General features: G+C 45.0%; 1 protein-coding gene and 1 pseudogene across 1 annotated transcript in view; both read right to left on the reverse strand.

The window, feature by feature from the left end:
- Positions 1 to 27,919, reverse strand: part of IMP4 (Ribosomal RNA processing Brix domain protein) — a 47,179-nt gene that overhangs the window by 13,709 nt on the left and 5,551 nt on the right. Inside the window, exons 3-5 of the mRNA XM_086494165.1 lie at positions 13,011 to 13,120; positions 12,679 to 12,729; positions 11,892 to 12,035 (exon numbers count right to left, since the gene is read on the reverse strand). Coding sequence (XP_086350291.1) covers positions 11,892 to 12,035; positions 12,679 to 12,729; positions 13,011 to 13,120 — 305 coding nt within the window. The remainder of the gene's footprint in view (positions 1 to 11,891; positions 12,036 to 12,678; positions 12,730 to 13,010; positions 13,121 to 27,919) is intronic.
- LOC147431644 (uncharacterized) lies at positions 23,555 to 24,172 on the reverse strand (annotated as a pseudogene).

Below are 27,919 nucleotides of genomic sequence, written 5' to 3' on the forward strand. Positions count from 1 at the left end.
CCAAGATGATTTAATGATGGAGAGGGTTCAAGTGATGATTAAATATGAGCTCAGCTTTATGAGAGATGACATAAGGAAAGAAAATGTACACAAACGCACAGAGTTATAAGGAAATGAGGAAAGAATTGGATAAAGCGATGCTTGGAAAGCATGATGAGATGTATCTATCTGTGAAAGGAGAGCTGCAGGCTCTAATGCGGGCAGAAGTAAATGTAATGGAATGTATCATGCAGAAAAAGTTGGATGAGGCAATTGCAAGCTTTGAATCTTGGAAAACCAATGTGGAAAACTGCATGAAGGAAAAAGATGCAGTGATTGAAGAGCTTAAAGGGGAACTTGCAGCTTGCAAAATTATGCCCAAAACGGAGGGGGAAAATTGTCACAAGGCGGGCACCACATGCCAATAGAAAAGAACAAACTGAACAAACTTTTAGCACTGAACTGAAAGAGAGAGAGAGAGAGAGAGAGAGACGACACGCGAAACGGAGTGGCGGAATTTCACCCCAGAGAGTATTGGCCCCAAACCTTGGCGCCCTTTTCGGTATTTCTTTATATTGCATCATCAAAGTACAAGCCGGTACTCCAGACTCTGCACCTTCTCCAAGAAGCATGCCAAAGAATGAGCCCTAGCCTCATATTTAAAGGCCCTTGGCCTAAAAAGCAATTTACATGAAAAGCTTTCAAAATCAAAAGCTTCTGATCCAAAAAGCAGTTTACATGAAAAGCTTTCAAACTCAAAAGCTTCTAGTCCAAAAAGCAATGCCAAAAGCTGCCAGCATAAATCACGGAAATCCGTACAGCCTGCCATGTCATCATGCCAGTGCAATTTTCGGAAATCAGCCACGCTGTTTTTAGGGTTAGGGTTTCCAGAATTAGGGTTTGCAGGTTTTAGGGTTAGGGTTTTCAGAATTAGGGTTTCAGCAGTTAGGGTTTCTGGAATTAGGGTTTCAGCAATTAGGGTTTCTGACAGAAATTAGGGTTAGGGTTTTCTGCACTCGAGCAACCACGTCATCACTTTGTGACACTTCTTCTGTTGCTTGTTCTTCTTAGGGTTTAGGCCCCTCGGCCGGCATCTGTAAGTTGGCTCCATTCTTTAGGCTTTGACACATCAGCAGTTTGTTACATCTCCCCTTCTTGAAAGAGAGTAATCGTCCGCGATTACAGCATATCTGCAAAACAACTCAAGTTAGCTCAAAAATTTCCGAGGGACAATCAGTTTGCTCTTTTTATTAAGGAGTTAGCTTCTCCTTTCTGCTCTTTTGATCAAGGAGTTAGCGGCTCCGATCGGCTGTTTTGATCAAGGAGTTAGCTTCTCCTTTCGTCCAGATCGGAACTCTTGATATTCCGGCGTAGTAAAATTAGCCATCACACCCAGATCGTACTGATCTTCCTCGGGTGTCTTGATGCACTAAAATTACATACCCAGGCAATCTCATCCAATTAGGAATATTCATTGGTTGGCACATCACAATGCAACACAAATGCTCACATATGCATGTTACAAGACATAGAAACATAAAGCCGCCGATGAACACTCCTCCCGCATAACCTAACAAGGTCCGGGCCGGGAGATATTCAACGACTCCCTCATCACTCCTCCCGCATAACCTAAAAAGGTCCGGGCCGGGAGATATAGAGGCCTTTTACAACCAAACGCCCCCCAGACCGCAGCCTGTGTCGTTTGGAGGTGCTGACAGTAATCACTGCTCAGACTTCTTAATACTCCTCCCGCATAACCCTCCAGGTCCGGGCCGAAGTCACAACAACTATTATTTTACAAGCATACAACCAAACGCTCCCTAGGCATCGGCCTGCGTCGTTCGGAGGTTTTCAAACATACAACGAAACGCTCCCCAAGCATCGGCCTGCGTCGTTCCAAGGTTCAAACAATACCAAAACAGTATTTCTCACTTCTCCATCCGGGAGTAAAATCACCAATCATTGAAACGAGTATCAAACCAGAGTCAAACAATTCAAATCGGCACCAAAACAGGTTCAAAACAGATACCATCCATTTCAAACAAATTCCAAACAAGATCAAACAGAACTCAAACTTAAAAAGCAATTCTCAACATCACTCGAGCTCGAAAAGTCGACTGACTTTCCATCTTGAAACCTGCACCAAAAATTAGGGTTAGGTTCCTTCCATGAGGTTGTTGCCGAGCACACCATGGTCCATTAGCTCTTGGACAAACAGTGTTTCTTTAGCAGCGATGGTAGTCCCAAGAGATAGCAATCACACCGAACCTCCAAGGTCATCTGATCGTGAAGAGACATCTACTAAGAGATGTCGAGAAACTTCAAGTTATAAACTGTTAGGGTTTCCATGGCAAGCATTTCAGGATACCCCACTCTGCCAGAAGTTGCACTCCGAAGGAAGATGTCAGAAACCATATAACTTTGGGCAAAAATTTTCGCGAAAGCTTGCAAAGTCCTTGGAAGTGTGTTGCTTGGTAGTTGTAGACATCAACATCTGCAGGCACTGCTTCTGAGAAAAACAGTGACTTGAAACAAATCTGGATCCTTCTCTTGCAAGTAATCTTAATTGGCTTATGTCCTGTAAGACACTGCGGTGAAGACAGGAGCGCACCCGATGCGCGATAAGTAAGGGTGGGAGTGGCTAATAAGTCCGGGTTGGAGGGCGAAGATACCCCGAATAAAATTCCAATAAAATCTATCTGCTCTTTTGTAGGACCGGTATGCTTTGAGAAAAGCACACGCCTGATGCTCCGATACCACTGTCACAAGGCCGGGACCACGTGCCAATAGAAAAGAACAGACTGAACAAACTTTTAGCACTGAACTGAAAGAGAGAGAGAGAGAGAGAGAGAGAGAGAGGACACGCGAAACGGAGTGGCGGAATTCCACCCCAGAGAGTATTGGCCCCAAACCTTGGCGCCCCTTTCGGTATTTCTTTATATTGCATCATCAAAGTACAAGCCGGTACTCCAGACTCTGCGCCTTCTCCAAGAAGCATGCCAAAGAATGAGCCCTAGCCTCATAATTAAAGGCCCTTGGCCTAAAAAGCAATTTACATGAAAAGCTTTCAAAATCAAAAGCTTATGATCCAAAAAGCAGTTTACATGAAAAGCTTTCAAACTCAAAAGCTTCTAATCCAAAAAGCAATGCCAAAAGCTGCCAGTGTAAATCACGGAAATCAGTACAGCCTGCCACGTCATCATGCCAATGCAATTTTCGGAAATCAGCCACGCTGTTTTTAGGGTTAGGGTTTCCAGAATTAGGGTTTGCAGGTTTTAGGGTTAGGGTTTTCAGAATTAGGGTTCAGAAGTTAGGGTTTCCAGAATTAGGGTTTCAGCAATTAGGGTTTCTGACAAAAATTAGGGTAGGGTTTTTTGCACTCGAGCAACCACGTCATCTCTTTGTGACACTTCTTCTGTTGCTTGTTCTTCTTAGGGTTTAGGCCCCTCGGCCGGCATCTGTAAGTTAGCTCCATTCTTTAGGCTTTGACACGTCAGCAGTTTGTTACAAAAATAAGCCCTCGATGTTAAAGGAGCTCGAAGATATTAAGGAGCAGGTGAAAACTCTACGCGAAGGGGAAGAACAAAACTCGAAAGAGGATTCCTCATGGGCGGAGCGCCTTTGTAAAACACAAGAGAAAGTTGACGAAGCAGAAAAATGGATTGAAGGTGCAAAGAAAGGGAAGGACCGGATGCCAGAAGCCGCACAGACTTCTACCATCATCAATATGACCATTGAGGAGGAACAGATGAGGAGGACTAGAGCCCTCCATGTGCGTATTACTGGTATCAAAGACACCGAAAATGTAGAAGACGAAGTGAAGGAACTCTTGCAGCGCATGGGCATCCCGGAACCTATGCACACAGGTGCTTGGAGAGTAGGAAAGAAGGGAGTGGATGGGAAGGGAAACGTCAAAGAGAGAGCACTTATTTTGCGTTTCCCGACTTTGGACACAAGGAAGGAATTCTTGAAGAAGAGACCAGCACTTAAGAAAACTGGAATATTTATGGGGGATGATCTTACTTTAGCACAAATAGCACATATGCAGGAGTTGATGCCAGAGATCAAGGCAGCAAGGGAGAAGGGGAAAATTGCCTTTTATAGAGGAGGGAAAGTAGTGGTTTTGGAAAGACCCACAACATGACGGTGCGAGACATATGGGACCACACTCCGGATGGCGGCATGGAATTGCAATGGATCATATAGGCTGGATGTGGGTGCTTTTGAGGATAGCTTCAGAGATAGAGACATTGTCTTTTACTCAGAGACACATCAGAAATCCGGACAATTGATGCCAAGTGTGACTGGTTATTTATGGGAGACTGCTTGTCGGCCAGACGCTAGATCCCAGCATGGGAGTCGAGGTTCAGGAGGGGTAGCAATCTTATTCAAGGAGGAGTTGCAGCCGCTATTACAGATTGTACGGAGAGATGACCAGGCGAGATACATGAGGGTGAGACTGAGAGCTGAGACAGGCAGATTCTTATACATTGCTATATGTTACTTTCCCCCTAGCACATCAGTCTATACCTCACCTAGAGGGCAATCCCCTTTCTCTATACTTGATGATGACATATGGGAGTTCTCTAGAGATGGAGATATCATTCTCTTGGGAGACTTTAATGCCAGGACGACAGACTCCCAAACGGTATTTTATGATACCTCGGAGGAGATGCTTAGAGAGATGGATATATCGGAGATGGGGCTTGACAGACACTCACAGGATAGAGAGCACACAGAGTATGGGAAATATCTCATGGAGATGACTACTACGCATGGTCTGGCCATACTTAATGGTCTAGAGATTTTTCCTTCGTCTGGGGATTCACATGCTTTCCAAACAGACATGGAGCCAGTACAGTGGACTATGTCATGACTTCACCGAGCTTCATCTCTAATATTCAGGATCTCAGTGTGGGTCCTAGGCCTGTTGGAGTAGCAGTGGACCATGCTCTCCTGACTTTTTCAGTCTCTTTCTAGTATAGTGCCTCTCAGACACCACGGAGGATTGCACACACACGGTATACTTTTACACCAGAGACGGACTCAGTTTATGTGGAAGAGATTTACAGACGGATGTGGGCAGCCGAGCCTGTATATACTGTGGATGTCACGTTTGTGACTTAACTACATTACAATACTTACTCGTTCATGCAGATACGCAAAGTGCCATGCATGCCAAGGAGGACCCCTACGCTTGGATGGTTGCGACTCTTCGCTCAAAGGACATGCCTCTTCGCCAAAAGCCACACTCCTTCGACGACTGGTCACACCCCTTCGCTCTACGGGTGCGACTCTTCGCCCAATGGTTGCAGCTCTTCGCCGAAAGGATGTGTCTTTACGTCTAAAGTCATGTCTCTTCACCAAGAGACGTGTCTTTTCATTTGTGTCTATTCGTCTCCTATATAAGGAGCCCTTGTATCACACATTCAATCAATCAAACACAGAGTCTTCTAAGTCTTGTTCTATGTTCAGTTTCAGTTTCTTAAGTCTTAATCATGAGTTTAAGTACTTAATTAAGGATTAGCACCTAGAATCCTTACAGTGGTATCAGAGCAAATTTTTTCCCGGGACCCGAAGGTTGTGAGCCTCTCACCCTCGCCGCTACCCTCTCCCCCCCCTTCCCGGAGTTGTATGGAAGAAGGAGAACGAATGAAATCCCCAAGATTTTTCCCTCTTTTCTCCCCGCACATGTGTTAAATTACCACTTTCGGGCAACACTAGTGTAATGCAAGATGCTCTCTTAAGGAGGTTCAACGTGGCATTGATGGCGGTGCCCTGTCCCGTGTAACATGTGGAGGTACTCAAACTAGCCCCCCCATGTCCCTTTTACTCTCTCGGAGCCTCTCCAAGTGATGCACCCCTTCGAAAGGACACAACTTTTAAAACATGCCCTTTCACATGGAAATGACCTTTTTCTTTTAAAAAAAGTGACCCTGGACTTTTTTAAAAAAAACCTAACCATTGGGCACCCTCTCCTACCTCAAAAAACGGAAAAAAAAAAATTTTAAAAAATGTCAACCCCCCTCTTTGACTCGCGAACATATCAGCCCCTCCCCTCTTCGATTGCGCGCAAGAAACCAACCCCCCTTCCCTTCCTTGGGTGCCCCCCCCTCCTTGCGCGTGATGTGGGCTCGCGGTGTGCTCTCAAAGGCAGATTTGCATGGCTGTCCAGAAATTACAGCAGCAAAATACTTCAATTTTCAGCACCGAATGATCTTCTTCTTCGCCACTTTTACCTCCCAGGAGTGATGGTTATCAATCTCCCTTTCTAATGCTTGAGTACTACATGCTTTTTCAGCCCCCTCTGTGGTGAACAGTTTTCATTCCCCTCAACAAGAAGGAACCCCTTTCATTGGCGTCCGAGCAAAGCCTTCCTTTTCATTAACGGTTCATGCTCGAGTATGGACTCTCACCTCTCATTGTGGAAGCATCGGGTAGCCGCCTTGGAACAAGACATCTCCTCACTTACAATGAAATTGGAGGCTCTCCGGAAACAATTGCAACAACCTTTTGGTATCAAACAGTTTTCGACGGTTTCTCAGCAATCTATGTCTCACCCTCAGCATGTTTCTTCAGAGACAACCCAACACAAACTCAATTTGCTTCAGCAACAACATGCTCAGAAGCAACATTCTTTGCAACATGACTATTATAACAAGCCTCAACCTCAAAATGATCATCGGCAAAAGCAGCAACATGCAGCTTTCCGAAGATCTCCCCTTGAAGAGCATTCAACCTCTTCGAAGTGGGCTCACATAGTGGCACATATTTCCGACCCTAGTCAAGTACTCGGTCGTGAACGCCGCAACGCTAAACAAGTTCCCCCTTGCGAGCCATGCCATGCTACTCCTACTCTGGAAGCCTTAATACCCGCTGATAAAGCTGAAGATTCAAGAGATTTTAGTTCATGTGTGGCATCCCAAACGCACACAACTTCTTTGGTTGTGGTCTAGGCAAAAACAAAAGCCTCGTCACCGCCCTTGCAGAATGAAGTCTTTGTTTCTGATGAGATAACTGATGTTGTGGTGAATGATAATTCTTCAAACTTGAAGATACCAATTCTTACCTTCAATGATACAAAGGATAAAACGGATACAAAATCTTGCAGCACGACTTTAGTCGCTGCAATTGAATATTTGGACACAACTTGTTTCACAGATAAACCTTTACAAATGGACGTACCTCCAAACACTACTATGTCTCAATCTACGACATCCCTTCAAAAGGATTTTACTGTTCCAGACAAACCAATGGAATACCTTACAGATTTCCAACCAGTGGTCTTTACTCAAAAGAAAACTCAAGTCAGTTTATCAATAATTTCACTAGAAGCAGATACAGATTCAATCTTTTCTTGGACAAAGCTCGAAGTTACAAAAGACTTTGACAAAAGCACTAATCAAGTTGCAGATGTGATACTGATACTTTTGCAAAAGATGAGACAAGTTGCGGATATGATCAGTTTTCAGTTTGGCAAAATAGTCATGATCAATAACAGTGCCATGACGTGGGAATTAACAAAAAGAGCTTTGGATGCAGAAGCACAACAACAATACATTTCCTCCTCCCGGAGTTTCTACAACTACCCTGAGTTTTATTTTAAGAGGGAGGGAATGTCACGTTTGTGACTTAACTACATTACAATACTTACTCGTTCATGCAGATACGCAAAGTGCCATGCATGCCAAGGAGGACCCCTACGCTTGGATGGTTGCGACTCTTCGCTCAAAGGACATGCCTCTTCGCCAAAAGCCACACTCCTTCGACGACTGGTCACACCCCTTCGCTCTACGGGTGCGACTCTTCGCCCAATGGTTGCAGCTCTTCGCCGAAAGGATGTGTCTTTACGTCTAGAGTCATGTCTCTTCACCAAGAGACGTGTCTTTTCATTTGTGTCTATTCGTCTCCTATATAAGGAGCCCTTGTATCACACATTCAATCAATCAAACACAAAGTCTTCTAAGTCTTGTTCTAAGTTCAGTTTCAGTTTCTTAAGTCTTAATCATGAGTTTAAGTACTTAATTAAGGATTAGCACATAGAATCCTTACAGTGGAGGAGATCACCACTTTATTGACGGAGATCTTGCACGGGGCAACAGCAGAGGCATACCCACACACTCAACCAGATTAGAGAAGACGTTCTGGGAACATGCCTCAGAATAGTTGGTATGATGAGGAGTGCAGAGAGATGAGAGTTCAGATTCAGAGCGAGCTTATACTTGGAGTCATTACATATAGACAATCTCGGATTGCCCTTCGGCATTTAGTGTGACGGAAGAAGCGGGCCTTCTTAGCCCAGTGGAACATGATTTGTATCAGCTCTTTTTGAGTCGAGATTCAAGTGAGGCTTGGCGTCTCTTCCATGAGCACTCACCTCCTCCAGTGATTACTTCTCCCGAGATTTGGGGTCAGTATGCAGCATCATTATATACAGTACCTGGGCAACCACCATTACCAGACCCTCTAGAGCCATGTCCAGCCACTAGTACCTTCTTTACGAGATGGTGAAGAACGCCATTGACAGGATGAGGACTAGGCGAGCATATGATCATGATGGTTTGGTGGCAGAGCACTTGATACATGCTAGAGATTTACTGTCAGAGGTTCTTGCGTGGCTGTTTAACCGTGTCATGTGTGAGGGACTACCCGAGTCTTGGAGGTTATCTACAATTGTACCTCTCTTCAAGGCAGGGAACCCCACGGTGCCAGGGAACTACCGTACTATTATGATAGGGCACACATTGGCACGGTTGTATGCATCCATTCTTGAACAGCAACTGAGTAAATGGGCAGAAAGTGAGGGCATACGAGCAGCAGGACAGGCTGGATTCAAGAGGGGTTTCTCCACTTTGGACCATATTCTTACACTCAAAGCCATTATTGAGGAGGGTCGGGCACATGGGAGATGGATGTATTGTTGCTTTGTGGACTTCCGCAAAGCATTTGACACAGTGCCAAGGGCCAGATTGATGCACAGGTTACTGCAATTGGGAGTACCCACAGAGATCATATGGGGGATCATGGCTTTATACGGCTCAGTGACTGGCCAGGTATGCACCCTTGAGGGGATTTCTGACATTGTTCATTCCACTATTGGAGTGAAACAGGGGTGTCCTTTGTCCCCTACACTTTTTGGTATGTATGTAGATGAGGTCTCTGACTACATTGACAGAGAGGGTGACAGAGGCGCTCAGCTAGCAGGGACATGGATCCCTTTATTATTATATGCTGATGATATTGTGTTAATATCAGAGTCGCCAGAAGGCATGCAGAGACAATTGGATGCATTGCACAACTTTGCAGAGGATAGTGGACTGTCTGTGAACCTTGGTAAAACCAAGGTTATGGTGTTTAACACCACATCACAGTGGGTCAAGAGATCGGCACCTACACTCGTATATGGTCAGGACACTATGGAGTACACAGATGAATATACATATCTGGGGGTGGTATTCACAGGACCGAGGTTTACTCTGAGGAGAGCAGCAGAGACTAGACTGTCCAGAGCCTATGCGGCATTGGGAGGGCTAGAGAGGATGTGTTCGCAGGTTCAGTTTCAAGAACCACGAACAAAGCTATGGCTCTTTGATACTTTGGTTGCTTCAGCTATGCTTATGGGGTCCAGGTTTGGGGACCATCTGTGAATCATGACAGTTGGAGGAACATGGAAAGACCCTTGGTATTTATGATATCCCGGATGATTAGAGCCAAGGCCTCCGTACCACATGTGATTATTCGAGCGGAGGTAGCCGCCCCTCCTATAGAGATTGAGGCTCTTACCAGATCAGTGTCCTTTATGCACAGTCTATGGGATACACATAGAGGCAAATATACTAGATTGGCTCTTGAGTCCTCTAGACAGTTAGCGATGCAGGGAGACGCATCATGTTGGTATGCGCAGATGACCTCATGGTTTCAGAGGCATGGTCTCAGCATGGATAGATTGCCTCCTTTTCAGTATTCCCTGGATGCACCCTCCCTGCCAGTCACACGGACGGAGATCACTAGACTCATTCGTCAGGATCTTATACAGTTGGACACCAGGAGGACATGGGTAGAGCCGATGCAGGAGTTGGGCACGAAGATGGCTTTCTACAAAGAGCATCTTCTCCAACTTTCGGGAGATGGGTTTGTGACTCGTCCGAGCTACATGGACACTCTATAGGACCCCCTTGACTGCATGTCCGTCCTTGCCCTTGGCCTTGGCCCTTGGCCTTGGCCCTTGGCCCGGAGTGGTCCTACCATTGTCCTGACAGTGAGTACCTACATATGATACAACGATTTTCCCATTTATTCATCACTTCTTATGAGGAAATTAGAGGCTTTAAGGGAGAGGAAGTTCACATTCCAATCAAGGAAGGAGATCAGCCCTTACGCCAAAAGCTAAGAAGAATGGGACAAGTACAACTTAATGCTTTAAAGGAAGAGGTAGACAAGCTTCTTGAAGCAAGTTTCATATGTGATATGCTCGCATAGCACTTGAATCCTCTCGACAATTAGCCATACAAGGAGATACAACATGCTGGTATGGGGAGATGACATCATGGTTTCAGGCACATGGGTTCAGCATAGACAGGCTGCCACCATTCCATTACTCATTGGATGCACCATCTCTCACTCTTACACAGTCAAAGATCACCAAGCTCATCCGCCAAGACCTGACCCAGCTAGACACCAGGAGGACATGGATACAACCAGCCCAGGAATTGGGCACGAAGATGGCTTTCTACAGAGACCACCTTCTCCAGCTTACGGAAGATGGTTTTGTGGCGAGACCCAGATACATGGATACCCACTTGTCTCATGGGATACGATGTGCTATTGGCCAGTTACGCACATCTTCTCACCAGTTGCAGATTGAGATTGGGAGATACAGCGGAGTACCAACAGAGGACAGGACATGCCCCTTGTGTAACATGGAACCGGAGACAGAGCTACACTATACATGCCACTGCCCCGTCTACTACGAGATACGAGGCCGCTTCCATTGCTTGTTCAGAGAGGGTTTTGGACCACTCTCAAGAGTCATGGGACACGAAGACCAGAGATGTCTGGGTTTGTTCTTACTCGAGCTACGCAGACACAGAGATAGCCTGATGAATGGCGAGGCTAGCCAGTCTCAAAGGCGGATCACAGACTTCTTTAGAGCAGACACGAGACAGCCGCGAGAGCCACTCCCACAGCGGAGCTCCCCCTCGTCTCACACCAGAGGCACACTGATTGACCGAGCGATTGAACTGGGGAAATCCAAGCGCCCGCGACTGCGAAGAACTACACAGCACCGACGGAGGCTACGACAGAAAATTCGGAGCACGCTGGCCAGGCATGCACGACTCCCGGTCAGACTACTAACCATGGAGGAAATTGATGAGATTCACCAACGACCGATGCTAGATTTCTTGTGATTCTGCTATCCCAACAAGCCTCCCATCTTTTTGCTTGGTTATTGCTTGGCTCACACCGACCTACCTACTTAGGACCCCATAGTATATATCTTTGTTTTGTACTGTTGTTAGGTTATTTTGTTACTCTGACTCTGTATCAGATCCACCACTTTGTAACTTTCAGGTCTCATAGGTCATTATGGCCTTTTGAAGACGTTAACATTTCATTTCATTTCATGTCATCTCTCTCTCTCTCTCTCTCTCTCTCTCTCTCTCTCTCTCTCTCTCTCTCTCTCTCTCTCTCTCTCTCTCTCTCTCTCTCTCTCTCTCTCTCTCTCTCTCTCTCTCACGCCCAAATGGTGCCTATTCTGAGGGCAAGTACATCACTTTTTACATAGCAGGCTTGAAGGCATCAAACAGAAAAGAACTGAGTTGGAGCCTTACTAAGCCAAACAATAAAAAGTCTTTCTTTTACCGAGTAAAAACTAGCAAAAGCTTTCAGCCGTCACAAAAGTGTGCACCTACCACATTCAAAAGTCCAAAATAGGCTGTAGGTCCAAATGGCAAATGGCAAACAATCAAGCCATCAGGCTCCCCACGATGCTCATGTACCATGACAATGTCTGTAAAGTCGTTTGCTCGACACGCCTCAACAATTTCTGTAATAACCTGGAAAATCAACAATATGTACTTGTTCTTCAACATATCCCCCCAGTAGTTTACTAACACCCAGTAGTTTACTAACACTGCTAACAGAATATCTTGGCATTGTTATACCAGATAGTAGCTTCAAACATAAAGCACACAAACCATATCGAAAGCAAGAAAGAAAAACACCTTGTCCTCCAATAACAAAAAACATAAAACATAATAAGCTTCATGACGTTAAAAGCATTCAATTCAATAAAACATCCCCCCTTAGTCTGTTGGTTACAGAATGCAGAAGCTTCGAGCCATGAAACTGAGATAATGGGCTTCATAACGATAGAACAGTGAATCATCTTGAGCCAGAACTTTAACAGGCAGAGAGGGCTTGACGTCAGCACCATGTAAAGGCAAGAAGCTGTTGCTTCGACCAGCTTTGTGTCTAGGAAACACAAAAGAAAAACGCTGTACAAGTCTCCCAACAGCTTACTTACCATCGTGGATAGCATAGCCAACATGTTATGTTCCAAAAAGTAAAACCGATAATGATCTAACTATCCATGACTGAAAGGCACACAGATATTCACTGTAGGTTTGAAGGTAACAGTCAGCCTAATATCCAATAACTAAAAGAATTCCAGAAACAGATTACAAAGTCTGCACACACCTGACCACCTCGGTTGATCCTTTGTGCATTTGGAAACATGATCTTCAGCTCCTGAAAATAATCAACAATGCTGCAGATCAATGCGTTGACCAAAGAGTTACTATTTGAAAAACATACCATACACGCCCACGACACACAATACGAAAGAATCCATGCAGATTCTACCTAATCACAAATAATTGTAAATGAATGTTACTCAATGAACCTGCAAATGACCAGCGTATCAGTATATAACAGAAGAACAAACACAAACCCTAACCTACATCACACAAACAGTAAAGCCTACTGTGTTCTCGTCCATATTTGACAGGAAAGAATTTCAGGATTCACACCTTCACAAACTGTGAAAGACGACTGCTTGGCTGCCTTGACGTGGTTAACAATATCTTTGGTTCACGATCAGTCGCATGAGCATATTCATCATCAATATGGCTTGAAAGATCTGAAATTAACCAACCAGGCAAGCTTAGCTCTCACACTGCTATCAAAGAGTTCATGAGTACAAGGTCCACAGCTGCATCTTCAATGCACAATCAACAATACAAGTGCACAGCATGTAAACAAACAATTTTTAAGGCATGCTAAAACCTCAAAAATTATGCAGATTCAAATTGTGATATGGTAAAGAAGTAGCCGGCCTGGTAAACCCTTCAAAAAACAGATTAAATTTGTACCGCGTAGATCTATATCAAGCAATTCAATTTCACACAAGCGTGTTATGAAATTTTGAAGTCGAAGATATACAAGTCCTTCCCCTTCGTGACGCGACTTAGCGGCAGTCACAAACTGTCTTCCATATTACATACAAGAAAAACGAGAGTAAGAAAAATCTTTCCTTATGGATAGTGCTAGTTTACAATCTACAAAGGCCTGTAGATAGCATTTAAATTTTTAGTTGCTTTTAGGGCCAAGTGACTATGAGAGGGGGGCAGTGAGCTCACACAGATTAGGATGCCACATCATCACATGTGACGACAGCAAGGACATATGTCTGACACAGTCTTTCAAGAAGGAAGAAAAGGTCGCAGAAGAAAGAAAAGCCAAGAAGGGCAAGACACAAGCGGAATAAGTTCCTACAATGCCATGATTTTAGGGATTTATAGAATCTCTTGTGACTTTCATTTTCAGCTTGAAAAAGACGAGTTTTGCAGAGATTGATATTTTTGGTTTGTACAAGAGAGAACGTTGCATGGTTTGCAAGAGTTCTTGAGAGAGGTACAGATCAAAATTGGATAAAGAACATCTGTAGCAAAAAAAAAGATGAATTAGGTAGTGAGCTAATTGATTTGACAGATTTGGAGAAAGATCTTCTAGACTTCGACATGATGAGCCACATGAAGTTTCCTTTATGAAAAGATCTTGCCTTTGAGACCTTAAACTAGAACAGCTTTCTTAGTAGAGTTCAGATCAGGTGTTCAGTTGTTGAGTCTGGTGGACTACTTGCTACATAGGGAAGAGCCACTTGACGCTCTTGCAAACAAGTCAACAGTCTTGCAAATCGAAGTATGGTTGCGTCTCTTTAGCATAGTTATAGGGTACTCAAACTGAATCTTCTATCTCGCAACTTCCATTGAAAGGATGGCTGCAACCTCCAGCATTCTGTCTTAAAAGAGCTCGTCAGCGACATGATGATGATTCTAGTGCATCACCGCGGCTTGATGACTAGATAGATCCATCCAATTCAGCATTGCAGGTCCAATACGACATCTGAAGTCCAATGTGGACCAAGATGAGGATATGAATATCGAATGTCATCTGAAATCCATTGTGGATTGAGATGTCAATATTCAGTGTGACTGTGATTGATGACTATTATCCGAAAGCTAGTGTACATTAGGATATGTGCTAGTGCGTGCTTTGTGAGTATACTGTCGAGTGGGTAGTCATCAGCATGTTTTCATGGTGTCGGTGTCTACAGATCGTATGTGTTATGTCAATTTTGCAGGCATAATCAAGGGTAGTTATGCTTCTTTTATGGAGGGGAGGGGATGTCACAGTTTACAGGGAATGTTCAATTTTGGCCCCTGGAATGGTGTTCTGGGCATTGGAGCCTGCAGGGAACACATCGGAATGCTTTGCCATTCCAGGGTTGCAAGTGATACCGGAACGGGCGGGGCCGGAACATCTGGGAACGGCCAGAACATCTGGGAGCGATTGGAACGGAGCAGAACGGCTGGAACTACAGGGCAGCTGGCCAAGCGGTCGTTTTGGGTTTAACAGCCATACTTCCGGCCAAAAGTCCTAAATGGGCAGATTTTCAAAAACCGCATTTTTCTTTTAGTGAGCCTCTCCCTTATAAAATGGCCCTTCCCCCCCCCCCCCCCCCCCAATCCCTTACCTTCACACAAGCTATCAAGCTCTAGCCTCTCAAGTTCTTTCACGCTCCCAAGTCTACAAGCTCTCTCCCTCTCCCTCTTCTCTGTCAACCTCTCTCTCTCTCTCTCTCTATCTCTCTCTCAAGTTTCAAGCTCTCCCCCTCCCTTCTTTTTTCCTTTGCAATAAAGTGGGGCTTTTGTTAGAGTTCATATTCCCGTCTGGTGGTAGCTCCGGTATCTCCCATGAGCAGATTAGGGAGTGAGGGCTGTTTTGTGGCTGTGCCCGGCCAGTGTGAGGTTGTTCACTCATGTCGGGTCATGTCTAGCCATGTTTAGCTCGGGTTTTGGCTCTATTCCACGGTCACATAGGCTCCTAGAGGACTGGGATATTTTATCCCAGGCTCACCCTATTTTTCCCATGCAGTAGGTGCCCTCTCCTATTTATTCTTCCAATTTTGCCCTCTTGCCAAGGACGTGGGGCTGGGAGTTTGGGTCGGGTAGCTTCTTGGGAGAGCTATATAGGCAGGCATGGGGGGATCACTTCCTAGCATTGCACATTAGCCCCAATGGGGGGGCGCCAGAGTTACCGGGGAACGCCCCCTAGCCCCCGTTCCGGCGTTCCGGGGGGTAGTTCCCTTCCCGAACGTTCCGAAACGTCCCGAAACGTTTGACGTTCCGGGTGGCCAGTGCAAACCGGAACGGCCGTTCCGGAACGTTCTGGAACGCCCCCGGAACCTTCCGGAATGCCCCTGGAACGGCCAACGGCTACAAACAAATTTGGCAAAATTTGAAAAAATTGAAGTAAATGTTTGGGCTTCTTTTTGAAGTGTGCAAGGCCTCAAGGACTCATAAAATGCACCCCCCTCCCCCTTTCTCTCCACAAGCTAATCCTCAAGGCTCAAGCTCTCTCCCTCTCACACTCTCAAGATCTCTCCCTCTCAAGAGTCAAGACTCACTCTCTCAAGGCTCAAGGCTTCACGCCTTCAAGCTCTCTTCCTCTCCCTCCCACTCTCTCAAATCTCTCCCTCTCTCTCTCTCTCTCTCTCTCTCTCTCTCTCTCTCTCTCTCTCTCTCTCTCATCATCATCATCTAGTCATAGCAAGGTTGAATGGTCTTCAAAATGAGTTTTTTGTGAGTATTACAATCAAAGCACTCTAATACTCCTTGTATTTAAACACAAGGAGCTAAAAAATGCACTATTTGGGTGATTTTTATACCTCCCGTTCCGCGTCGTTCCCGTTCCGGACCCCTAGCCATTCCCCCGTTCCGCAGGGATCCCGTCACCGTTCCCGTTCCGCATTCCGGGTAACTATGGGGGGCGCCCTCCTTTGGGTGCCCTAGTGGGCAGTCCTCTTGTAGCCAGCAGCCGGTAGACAGCAGGGTGGCAGCCCAGCGTTTTTGGGCAGCACTCTCACCAGCGTTTTTTGGTGCAGGCGGAAGCCTGCAAAGGAGGAGCAGCCCAGCGTTTTCCTTGGGCAGCAGGAGCATTGCTCGGAGTTCATTTCTACGGAGCATTACCACCTCAGGGCAGCCCTTCACAGGATTTGTGCCCATGCTATAGTCAGTTTCCTCGACCGAGATCTAGATCCACATCTAGATCTAGCCAGGAGGAGATGCACCAGATCTATGCTCTCAGAGCATATAGGAGGTGATGCACATCTCGAGGCCGTGTCAGTCGTCTCGTGTGCAGGAGCAGTTGGCAATGTCAGTAGCAGTCTTAGTTGTGTGTGTCCTCGAGTCTATCCATTGGCATGTCAATTCTATGCCGGACCACCCTTGGTCACTTGTATGAGCAGATTGTTATCAGCATGGAGAGCCTTTCCCAAATCTCTCTCTCTCTCTCTCTCTCTCTCTCTCTCTCTCTCTCTCTCTCTCTCTCTCTCTCTCTCTCTCTCTCTCTCTCAGATGTCCTGTCTCATTCTACCTATGTGATCTCTCTTCTCGACAGGTGTGCCTTGTTCATGTGTTTGGCATTGCAAGTGTTCTAGATCGGAGTCGGCACGAGCCAGGTCTAGTCCTCATTGCATCTTCCGCTACCACCTTTGACATGGTATCAGAGCTCTATGGTGTTACGACCACCTGAGTGCTCGGATATGGCTGATCCGGTGCGGTATTGGACATGATTGAGAGAGAAGAAGCTTGCTGTTTTTTTCTGGTTTCTCCAAGTTTGGGGCAGCTTTGGGTATGTGGAGGCCTTGGATCTTCGTCTACAACTTCCCCGCCTTTACCCTTGATTGCCCCGACCTCTCTTCACCGAGGGGAGCCTGATGGAGACCAACCTTGGGGGCAGCCCTTCTTCAGGTGTGCAGATTTGGCCACGACTAGCTAGTATAGCAGGTTCTTCCCTGCAGTTTTCTGTCCAGCTTCTTTGGCATGTTACAAATCAGCCCCAGTGTTCTTCACGGGCTAGTTCCCCGAGCCGGTTCCTTTACTCTCTTTTTTGAGTATTGGAGTTATGTTGTGTATTGGATGTTGATTGCACAATTCGGTTGTGGGTATGTTCTCTTCAGCACAAGTACAAAGGACAATTTTCTGATGAAGATTTTAAGGAAGCAAGTTACACCAGTGGCAGTATATGTGCTATTCCGAGTCTATATGCAGTATGCATATTGTATTGGATTGTACCGACCAGTTTGATCTTGGCAGATGCAAAGATATGGCAAACATTTGGTTTAATCTCAAGGAGTTTGCTTGAGTAGCTAGGTTTCTTTTTGGACCCCGACGGCTTCTTTGGCAAACATGATCTTTAGGTGACTACCTTTCAAGTCTTCCTATTCTTCACAATCCGAGTTTATCGATGGTGTGATTCTCTTTGAGTCACGAGTTTCATGACTCATGAGATTCAGGCTTTGCTATTCATTTTTAGAGGAAGCAGTTTTACTCCACATTGTCTCAGATTTCTTTCTATTGGTACTTAATCTCTTTTCCCAGGATTGAGCAGGAGGGGGACTTCCTATCTTAAGGAGAGTTCTCAGCTTTAGCTCTTGAGCTTTTAGTGTCAGTGTTTGCCCTATTCCGACGTGGGTTGAGTCACTTGCTACCTCAGAGCGTACTTTTGAGGATACTTCTCTTTCAAAGGGGGCTTCCAGGTTATTATCTTCAGTCGACTACCGGTGCTCCATTCAGCAAAGTACCACGCATGGTGTCTTTCAATCCTAGGTTTCCCTTGCCCATTTCTTGCCGTTTTGGATGGTGTGCTTGAGCCTTGAGCCCACAGCACAGTTATTATCTTGGCGGATGTTTCCCTTAGCCATTTCGGTGGTTGCCCCATCTTTCGGATTTGTGGTGTGACGATTGCTCTTCACAATGCACCCGAGTAGTAGTTCCTATGCCTCGTCTTCCAGATTGATCCCTGGAGACTATACCATGCAGGACACACCTACTTCCCCTATCCTTAGACCAACATGTTCTCTTTTGTACGGGTGGATAGTGGTCCTTCTCGGACCAGGAACCAGTTACAGTTAGCCATGGCATTCTTCAAAGAGGGGAGACAATCTTCTTGTTTCTCCCAGATTTGGTTCCAGGTTCCACACGTATATCATTATCATTATTATTTTCCTTTTGGATTCAACTATCATTGGTGATCCAATTACACAGGTAGAGACTGTTGGAGAGTTATGACAATTATCCATGGTTCGGGTGGTCTCCCTTCAGAGGGGGGTATGGAGCCAGCTTGGGAGTCGGTTTCCGCGGACTACTTCCTTTCAGTTCTTGTGGTTCCATGTGCAGCAGACAAGATTGACAATCTATTTGGTTGCTTTCTACAACACCCTGTTCTTCTCTTGCAGAACTTGGGAGCAAGATCTTCCTTTGATCTTGCCGTGTTAGCTGCAGTCTTAGTATTGATGTGTGTTTCCATTCTATCCATGGCCTCGTCGCATACTCGAGTGGAGAGATGTACTTTGTGCACTCTCATGATGCCATCGAGAGTGGCAAGTCCGCCGATGTCCTCTCTGCAGAGTGGACAACGGCCATAGAAACGATTGGTGAGCAACACGTGGTGGCCTTTGTCACAGATGGAGAGGCATCAAACAGGGCAACTATCACAAAGTGATGACGTGGCTACCAAGAGCAGAAACCCTAATTCTTGGAAACCCTAATTTTTGGAAACCCTAACCCTAACTGCTGACTGAAACCCTAATGTGGCTGAAAACCCTAAAGCAAGCGGCTGAAATGCCACGTGGCAAGCAGTAGGGATTTCCGGAAATTGCAACGGACATTGCGGAGCTGAAAAGCAGTTTGAGCGACGCTTCCTGGTTGCTTTTCTCCACGCATGATATGATTTGAGAGAGAGAGAGAAGGATACTTGCTTTATTTTAATGGAATACCCAAGAGGGCTTGTGACAGAACATGCTTTTTTTTTTTTTTGGAAGCTTTTGGGGCTCTGCTTTTGGGCATCCCTTGTAATCCTTAAATAAGCGGTGAGAGGCTCACTCTGCAGAGCATCTAGACGCAGAGTCTGAGAGTGAAACCCTAACCGCTCTCTTGTACTTTGACATTGATTTAATACATAAAGAAATACCGAAAGGGGCGCCAATCTTTGGGGCCAGTATCTCTAGGCACGGAACTCCGCCAGGCCAGTGCAAATCTATTGTGATCTGTGAATTGTTTTGAAGTGGTTATTTGGTGCTGTTGTGATTGATTCCTGACTTGGGAGTGTCCAAGTCTGTTACAGTGGTATCAGAGCACGGCCGATTTCTCTTCTACGGGAAATCCGATCCTCAATTATTTTCCGCCGCACCTATGGCTTCACGCAAGGATCAGTCGACTCCCTCTACATCTGAAGATACGGACAGGGATCACAACGAAGATTGCGGCAGAGATATCGCCCGCCTCGGCATACTCAGGCAGAGCGACGAGAGATGGAGCGCCGTCAATTGATTGGCGATGCAACAAAGATGATGCTCAATTTTGCGAAGGACCCAAAATTTGTAAAATATATGAGCGAGACTTCTTTTCAGGAAGTGCAAGAGCAGTGACAGAAAACCACAACACCACCCCCAAAACCCGCTCTCAAGAAACCTTCTGCTCACAAGAAATATTTAGAGAAGGAATTAGAAGAGGTGGTTGATGCACGGATTGCTCAGCTTTTTGACGCGCAAAAGAAAGCCAAAAAGCACAGCAAAAAGCAGAAGAAGGGCACTGACTTCCCGGGTTATTTGGGTCGTCAGTCGACATTTGACAAAGCAAAGAAATAGAAGAAGCGTGTTCACTTTGAAGAAGTATCTAGTTCTTCTTCTTCTTCTTCTTCTTCTTCCGGTTCTTCTAGAACTTCAGATTCGAACGAAGAAGACAGAAAAGGCAAAAAGCGAAGCAAGAAACAACACTTCGGAAAGGGCAAGAAAAAGGCAAAGAAGTCTAAATCTCGCCCAGTGATTGACAGTTCTACTGAGGACTCGTCTACAGACATTTCAGACTCCGATGACGGAAACTTTTATGCGAACAAGAAGAATTTTTATAAAGCCAACCAATATGACTTTCTGGAAGATAAAAGCAAGAAAGTCCGAGAGTTTAAGGAAGGTGGACACTCGATCAAATTTGATACTTTTTCAGGACACTCAGATGCTTCGAAGGCTTTGTCTTTTATACAACAGTTTGACATCGCTTTCGCGGGAGAACGCTACTCAGAGCACTCCAAGATTCGGAGAGCTCCCTCTTACTTTAAGGGGAATGCTCGCACTTGGTGGTCCACGCTTCTTTTAAACAAGACTGCGCCAGTTAAATGGCTGAAATTTAAGAAGCTTTTTATTTCTTCTTGGTTGAAGCAAGAATACGAACGTGATATAGGACCTGCTTTGAACCATCTTCAGATGACCAAGAAAGATACAATAAATGCTTACTGTGAGAGATTCTGGAGCTCTTTTCTACCCGCCTCTTCATTCAAGAAGATCTCGTTCAGAGAACAGATTGAGCGGTTCACCTTGGGTCTACCTACAGAGATCCGAGATCACTGCTTGGAGCAGAAGTCGTCTTCTATTCAGGAGTTGATGAGTCATGCGAAGCAGGGCTTTGCCATTCACTCTGGCAGTCTGACCTACCTCACAAATGAGACCATGACACAGCGAGCCGAACAGACTTCTGGGAATGAAAGTAGAAAGAAAAAGAGCAACCCAGAGAAAAAGGATGCACAACCCAAGCTTACTCCTCAAGAGCGAGCTCGATTCATCAAGGAGGGGAAGTGCTTTGGATGCGGGGAACATATCTCCGCGAAATGTCCTAAAAAGGCACAGAAAGAACAGAATGATAAGGACGACGACAGGCCTGAGAGTTCAAGAACAACTGAGGAACGTGGACGAAAAGGCAAGATGAAAACAGGACTGGTTCCAGATTGTGTGGGTACCGATCCCAACACCATGGACAAGAGTACAGAACTTTGTCGAGCTTGGGGCAAAGTGAAAGATCAAGAGGCCCTGATCTTCTTTGATGGAGGAGCCAAGGCCAACTTCATTTCATCGGAATTGGTGGCGCGGTTCGAGATCACTCCTGATCGGATGGGACCACTTGCGGAGGCAGTTCTAGCGGCACCCGACAGGGACGTAGCCATTACACCTGTCATTAGCAAACTTCGGTTGCATTGTCAGGGGTGTTTGGGGCATGAGGACTTCTTCATAATGCCTTTGGAGGGTTGTGATGTTCTCTTAGGATTCCCTGGTACCACAAGAACAACGCCATGGTCGATTATCGGGCGAGGAAAGCGACTTTGATGACAGAGAAGGGCAGAACCATTGTACTTGTTATTAAACTGAGGCGAGTCTGTCCCTATTGTATCGGCTTCGGCCATTTCAAAATTAATGAAATCCAGTTTGTTTGTTTACTCGATCTTTATGAAAGAATTGAGCGATAAGGATAGGACAAATATGTCTAAACTTGATAAAGAACGCCAAGATTTTCTCCACTCTCACGCCGATTGCTTCTCAGAAGGCCTACCAGGTGAGTTACCACTTGCTCGTCCTGAAGATCATACCATTGATCTGATACCTGGAAGCACACCATCGAACCGGCCACCTTACCGTGTGAGCCGAGCACAGAATGAAGAGATTATGAACCAAGTGAAAGACCTCTTGGAAAAGGCTCTTGTCCAACCTAGTACTTCACCGTATTGCTCTCCAATGTTATTGGTTTTGAAGAAAGACGGATCTTGGAGAATGTGCATCGATTATAGAGCTCTCAACAAAATCACCATCAAGAACAGATTTTCGATTCCTAGGATCGTGATATACTCGACAGGTTACAAGGATCCTCATGCTTTAGCAGGATTGACCTGAAGAGTGGATATCATCAGATCTGAATCGCGCCGGGAGACGTCTACAAGAGAGCCTTTCGGACTACTTTTGGGTTATTTGAGTTTTTGGTGATGCCTTTTGGCTTAACCAATGCTCCTGCGACATTTAACCAGATGATGGACAGGATTTTTCGAGAGTACAAGCTATTTGTTGCCACTTTCTTTGACGACATCATTGTTTTCTCCAAGAATGAGGCAGAGCACAGAGATCATCTGCTTCAGGTCTTTCAGGCATTACGAGATCACAAGTTAGTGATTAATGCAAAGAAAAGTGAATTTTTTCTACCAGAGATACACTTTTTGGGGCACATTGTCTCTGCAACAGGAGTGCAAATGGATCCGGCCAAGATAGAGACTATACGTGATTGGCCCGATTTGAAGAATGTCCATGAAGTTAGAAGCTTCTTGGGACTATGTTTGTACTACACGCGGTTCATTCGAAAGTTTGCAGAGTTTGCTTCCCCTTTGCATATCTTGACACAGAAAGGAGTCCCTTTCTCGTGGGGATCCACAAAGGTGACTACCTTTCAGACATTGAGAGAGAAATTGACTACGGGACCAGTTGTTATGAGCACGTATAGAGCTAGAAGAGAGCAAGAGGAGCCGCTCACAATGTACAAGAACTTGGACTTGATGATAAGCTTAATATTGATTATAAGACTTAATACTTTATTAAGAGAGCTAGATACAAGACTTGGATTACATGACTTGAGTACAAGACAAGGCTTGATTGCAAGGACAAGACTTGAACATAAGAACTAGAAGAGGGATTTCCTCATAGGAGGCTCACAACTGGTGTTGGCAAGACTGAGGGGCTTGTGGCCCAAGACCCCTATTTATACTAGTGCTTGAGGAGGTTACTTGAGGAGGTTAGGACTTTCTAGGTTCTTCTTGAGGAGGTTAGAATCTTCTAGAACCTTCTTGATCCTTCTAGTTCTTCTAAAACCTTATGGATCCTTCTTCAACTTTCTAGAGCTTTCCAAAAAATTCTAGATTCTTTCGGAATCTTCTCCAAGCTTCTAGAAACTTCTTGATCCTTCTAGTTCTTCTAGAACCTTCTAGATCCTTCTTCAACTTTCTAGAGCTTTCCAAAAACTTCTAGATTCTTCCGAAATCTTTTCCATGCTTCTAGAAACTTCTAGAATCTCCTTGATACTTTTAGAACCTTCTAGATCCTTCTAGATTCTTCTAAAGCCTTCTAATGATGATGTAGGCGATGACACAAGCGATGATGCAGGCAGCGACTCACTCTCAAGCATCCATGACATTACCCCCTCCTCTAGCGACGAGTTCCACGAGGAGCAGTGGTGTTCCTTGACTGGGGCTTCCATGGATGCTGTTGATGAAACTCTTGGACTTTGAGAGATGCATGCTGAAGATTGTGTGTTGGTTCCTAAGTTCGTTCACTGACATCATAGCCTTTCCAATGCACTAAGTATTGTAACCTGCAACGTGAAACTCGAGAATCTAGGACTTTCTCGACCTCATATTCGTCATGTCCTTGAATCTCAACCGGAGGAGGTGGTTGTAGGGCTCTTCCTAGGATCTTAGATATGTGACAAGGTTCTAGGACTGAGACATGAAAGACCGGATGGATTTCCATGGATGAAGGCAATCGGAGTCGATAGGTGACTGGATTGACTTGACAGCGGATAATTTTAAACGGGCCAAGCCTTCAATAATCAAGCTTTTGACAAGGACAAGATGAACGCAAATCACGCCAGAGGAGCCACACTTTATCCCCTTCTTTGTATTTTGGATGCTGCATGCGATGGAGATCTGCACTTTCCTTATACTTGGATTGAGCTTCTTTGATATGAATTGTAAGTTCTTTGTGAATTGCAAATAATTGTTGTGTAAGATGAATAGCAATTGGATTCTTGACCTGATGGTGCATGTGGATATCCTTTTTGGGATGTTGACCATAATTAGCAAAGAATGGAGTGTGACGGATGGAGGCATGAAAATTATTATTGTAGGAGAATTTTGCTAGCAGTAGGAGCTCGACCCAATTATCTTGGTGATAATTGATTGTACAACAGAGATATTGTTCCAAAACTTTATTCACTCTCTCTGTTTGCCCATCACTTTGTGGGTGATTGGCTGAGAAGAGGTTGATTTGTACTCCGAGTAGCTTGAAATAAGATTTTCCAAAAGCTTGATAGCAACTTTGGTCCTTAATTTGAAACAATGTCACCTGGAAGTCCACGATAGCAGTAAATATCCTCAAAGAAAAGCTTCTCCATTTCTTTTCGAAAGAATGAAGAAGGGTGATAGCCTTGACGTAGCTTGCTAAGCTTGGTTTCAATATGTTGAGAGAAGTGTGCCAATGAGATTACTTTGAGAAGCACCATCCGAATAAAGCTTTGGTTGCATGCATATAAACAGCTCTGCTTGTTCAAAGAAGCCTCTAAATTTCGATCCTATCCCATCATACTTTTCAAGTAAGTTGTCCTCGGTCTCCTTCCTTTGTTGTGGTGAACTAGCTCAAACCACAAGAAGATTTTTGAACGTATTGGCTTCTTGGACTGGTGATTGAGGCTCTTGCACTATTGGACTTAGAAAGTGTGGTTTCTCTACTTGACCCCTTGGACTAGCCAAAATCATGGGTGGATTTTGGCATATAGTGTTTTTATGGAGTTCTTGCGCTGGGGGTTGAAGCTCTTGGGAATGGGATGGGGGTTGAAGCTCTTGCACCACTAGACTTGGCAAGTGTGATTGCTCTTTTTTCTGTTGTGCATGTAGCTCCTCCATTTGTTGTTGCACCTTTTGCAAGGTGGATGCAATGCTTTCCAAAATACATTGTTGCATGGCTAGGTAAGCAATGATGGCGGTCTTGCCAAACTGTTATAAGCGCGTATAGAGCTAGAAGAGAGCAAGAGGAGGCGCTCACAATGTACAAGAACTTGGACTTGATGATAAGCTTAATATTGATTATAAGACTTAATACTTTATTAAGAGAGCTAGATACAAGACTTTGATTACATGACTTGAGTACAAGACAAGGCTTGATTGCAAGGACAAGACTTGAACATAAGAACTAGAAGAGGGATTTCCTCATAGGAGGCTCACAACTGGTGTTGGCAAGACTGAGGGGCTTGTGGCCCAAGACCCCTATTTATACTAGTGCTTGAGGAGGTTACTTGAGGAGGTTAGGACTTTCTAGGTTCTTCTTGAGGAGGTTAGAATCTTCTAGAACCTTCTTGATCCTTCTAGTTCTTCTAAAACCTTATGGATCCTTCTTCAACTTTCTAGAGCTTTCCAAAAAATTCTAGATTCTTTCGGAATCTTCTCCAAGCTTCTAGAAACTTCTTGATCCTTCTAGTTCTTCTAGAACCTTCTAGATCCTTCTTCAACTTTCTAGAGCTTTCCAAAAACTTCTAGATTCTTCCGAAATCTTCTCCATGCTTCTAGAAACTTCTAGAATCTCCTTGATACTTTTAGAACCTTCTAGAATCTTCTAGATCCTTCTAGATTCTTCTAGAGCCTTCTAGTGATGATGTAGGCGATGACACGAGCGATGATGCAGGCAGCGACTCACTCGCAAGCATCCATGACACCAGTTTTGACTTTGCCAGACTTGCAGAAGTCATTTGAAGTATATTGTGATGCTTATGGTTGTAGTCTGGGTGCCGTCTTAATGCAAGAAAGCCATGTCAATGCTTACGAGAGCCGATTGTTCTCAAGGCCGGAGATGACAGCACAGATTTATGAGAAAGAGCTTTTGGCGGTTATCCATGCTCTTACTTAGTAGCGGTATTACCTACTCGGAGCGGATTTTACTATCTTTACAGACCATCAGAGTTTGCCCTACTTCTTGTCACACAAGCAGATGCGGTGGACGAACATCTTGTCACAGTTTCACTTCCAGATTGTGCATGTTCACGAACAGAAGAATGTGGTGGCAGATGCTTTGTCTCGGAAGCCGTTGGTTTTGGCTGTTTCCGCGATACATCATAGGAGCTTCGAGGATATGGTCAATCAGTATGCCACAGATACAGATTTTGCAAATATTTTCACACGGATACGGGATGGGGAGACAATAGCAGGATACTACATTCGGGAAGGCTACTTGATGAGAAAAACCATGTTGTGCATTACACAGCCGTTGAGGGAAAAGGTTATGACTGAATGCCACGGGTCACCGCGGCATAGCTACCACCATGAAAGGGGTAAGAGAGATACTTCTTTTGGCCGAGTCTCAAAAAGGATGTGGAAGAGTTTGTGCGCAGTTGCTTAGTATGCCAGAAGGTCAAGTTTGACAGGCATAAGGCACAGGGATTGTTACAGCCTTTACCCATACCCACCCGCCCCTGGGAAAGTATTGCATTGGATTTCATTTTTTATCTCCCGAGAACACGGAGTGGTCACGATGGTATCTGGATTGTTATTGACAGATTTAGAAAACGGGCTCATTTCATTCCAGTGAAGAAAACAGTCAAGCCGGATCACTTAGCGAGACTGTTTGTGGCCCAGATCTTCAGATTACATGGCATGCTTGAGACGATTGTCTCCGACAGAGACCCCTAATTTACGAGTTTGTTTTGGAAGGCAATTTGGGAGAACATTGGCAGCGGTTGCAGTTCTCGTCATCATTCCACCCGCAGACTGATGGGCAATCTGAGATTGCAAATTCAGTGGTTCTAGATTTATTGAAGTCTTATATCTCAGATCACAAGACTCAATGGGAAAAGTACTTACCTTTGGTGGAATTTGCCTACAATAACACGATACACTCTTCGACGGGGAAGGCGCCATTTGAGATTGTTGAAGGTGCTGCGAAGGTTCCACCCTTCCTAAGCACAAAAGATAAGATTTTTGAAGCGGATGAATATACGCGAGATTTGGATACGACTTTTGCCAAGGTTCGCGAGACTTTGCAGAAGTCTCAAGAATGACAGAAAAAGGCAGCGGATAGCCATCGTCGCGACTTGAAATTGAAGGAGGATGATTGGGTGCTCTTACGTTTTGAGAAGGCACGCCTCAGAAAGAAAAAGGGAAAGGAGAGGCTTTTTCCAAAGCTTAGTATGCAATACTACAGACCTTTCCAGATCACTAAAAAGATAAATGATGTCTCCTTCCTATTGAAACTGTCAGATACTTGGAGGATTCACAATGCATTTCATGTGAGTCTCTTGAAACCTTTTAAGGGTGATGTGCCTGATGATGGGGTGCCTGATGAGCAACCCGAAGTGGAAGAAAACGAGGAGATCCTTGTTCCTAACAGATTTTAGCACATAAGGATACGAAGAATAAAGGTAAAGTCCGAAGGCGGTTCTTGGTTAAGTTCAAGAACTATCCTGCATTGGATGCGAAGTGGATGGAGGAGGAGGACCTAGCAAATACTCCTCAAATTGTGAAACTTTACCTCAATGCTTTTGGTTTAGCATCGTCTACTCCAAACAGAACCCAAAATTCAGCTTGGCCGGAGATCTGGTGCAGTGGGATGCACAAGAGGGGAGTCACTCCGCTCCTTTGTCAACAAATGCCTTGATTTAGATACTAGAGTCACTAATGTCTCTTTGAGCTTCAAGGATACTAAAAGCTGACAGTATTCTGTTGTATGACTTTATGAAATGGAATTCCTGATTATGATACTGATTTGTTCTTGACTTCTTTTGAGTGGAACTGATAGACGAAATGA

The sequence above is a fragment of the Adiantum capillus-veneris genome, chromosome 21, assembly GCF_014529385.1.
Source record: "Adiantum capillus-veneris isolate H3 chromosome 21, ASM1452938v2, whole genome shotgun sequence".
Lineage (NCBI taxonomy): Eukaryota > Viridiplantae > Streptophyta > Polypodiopsida > Polypodiales > Pteridaceae > Adiantum > Adiantum capillus-veneris.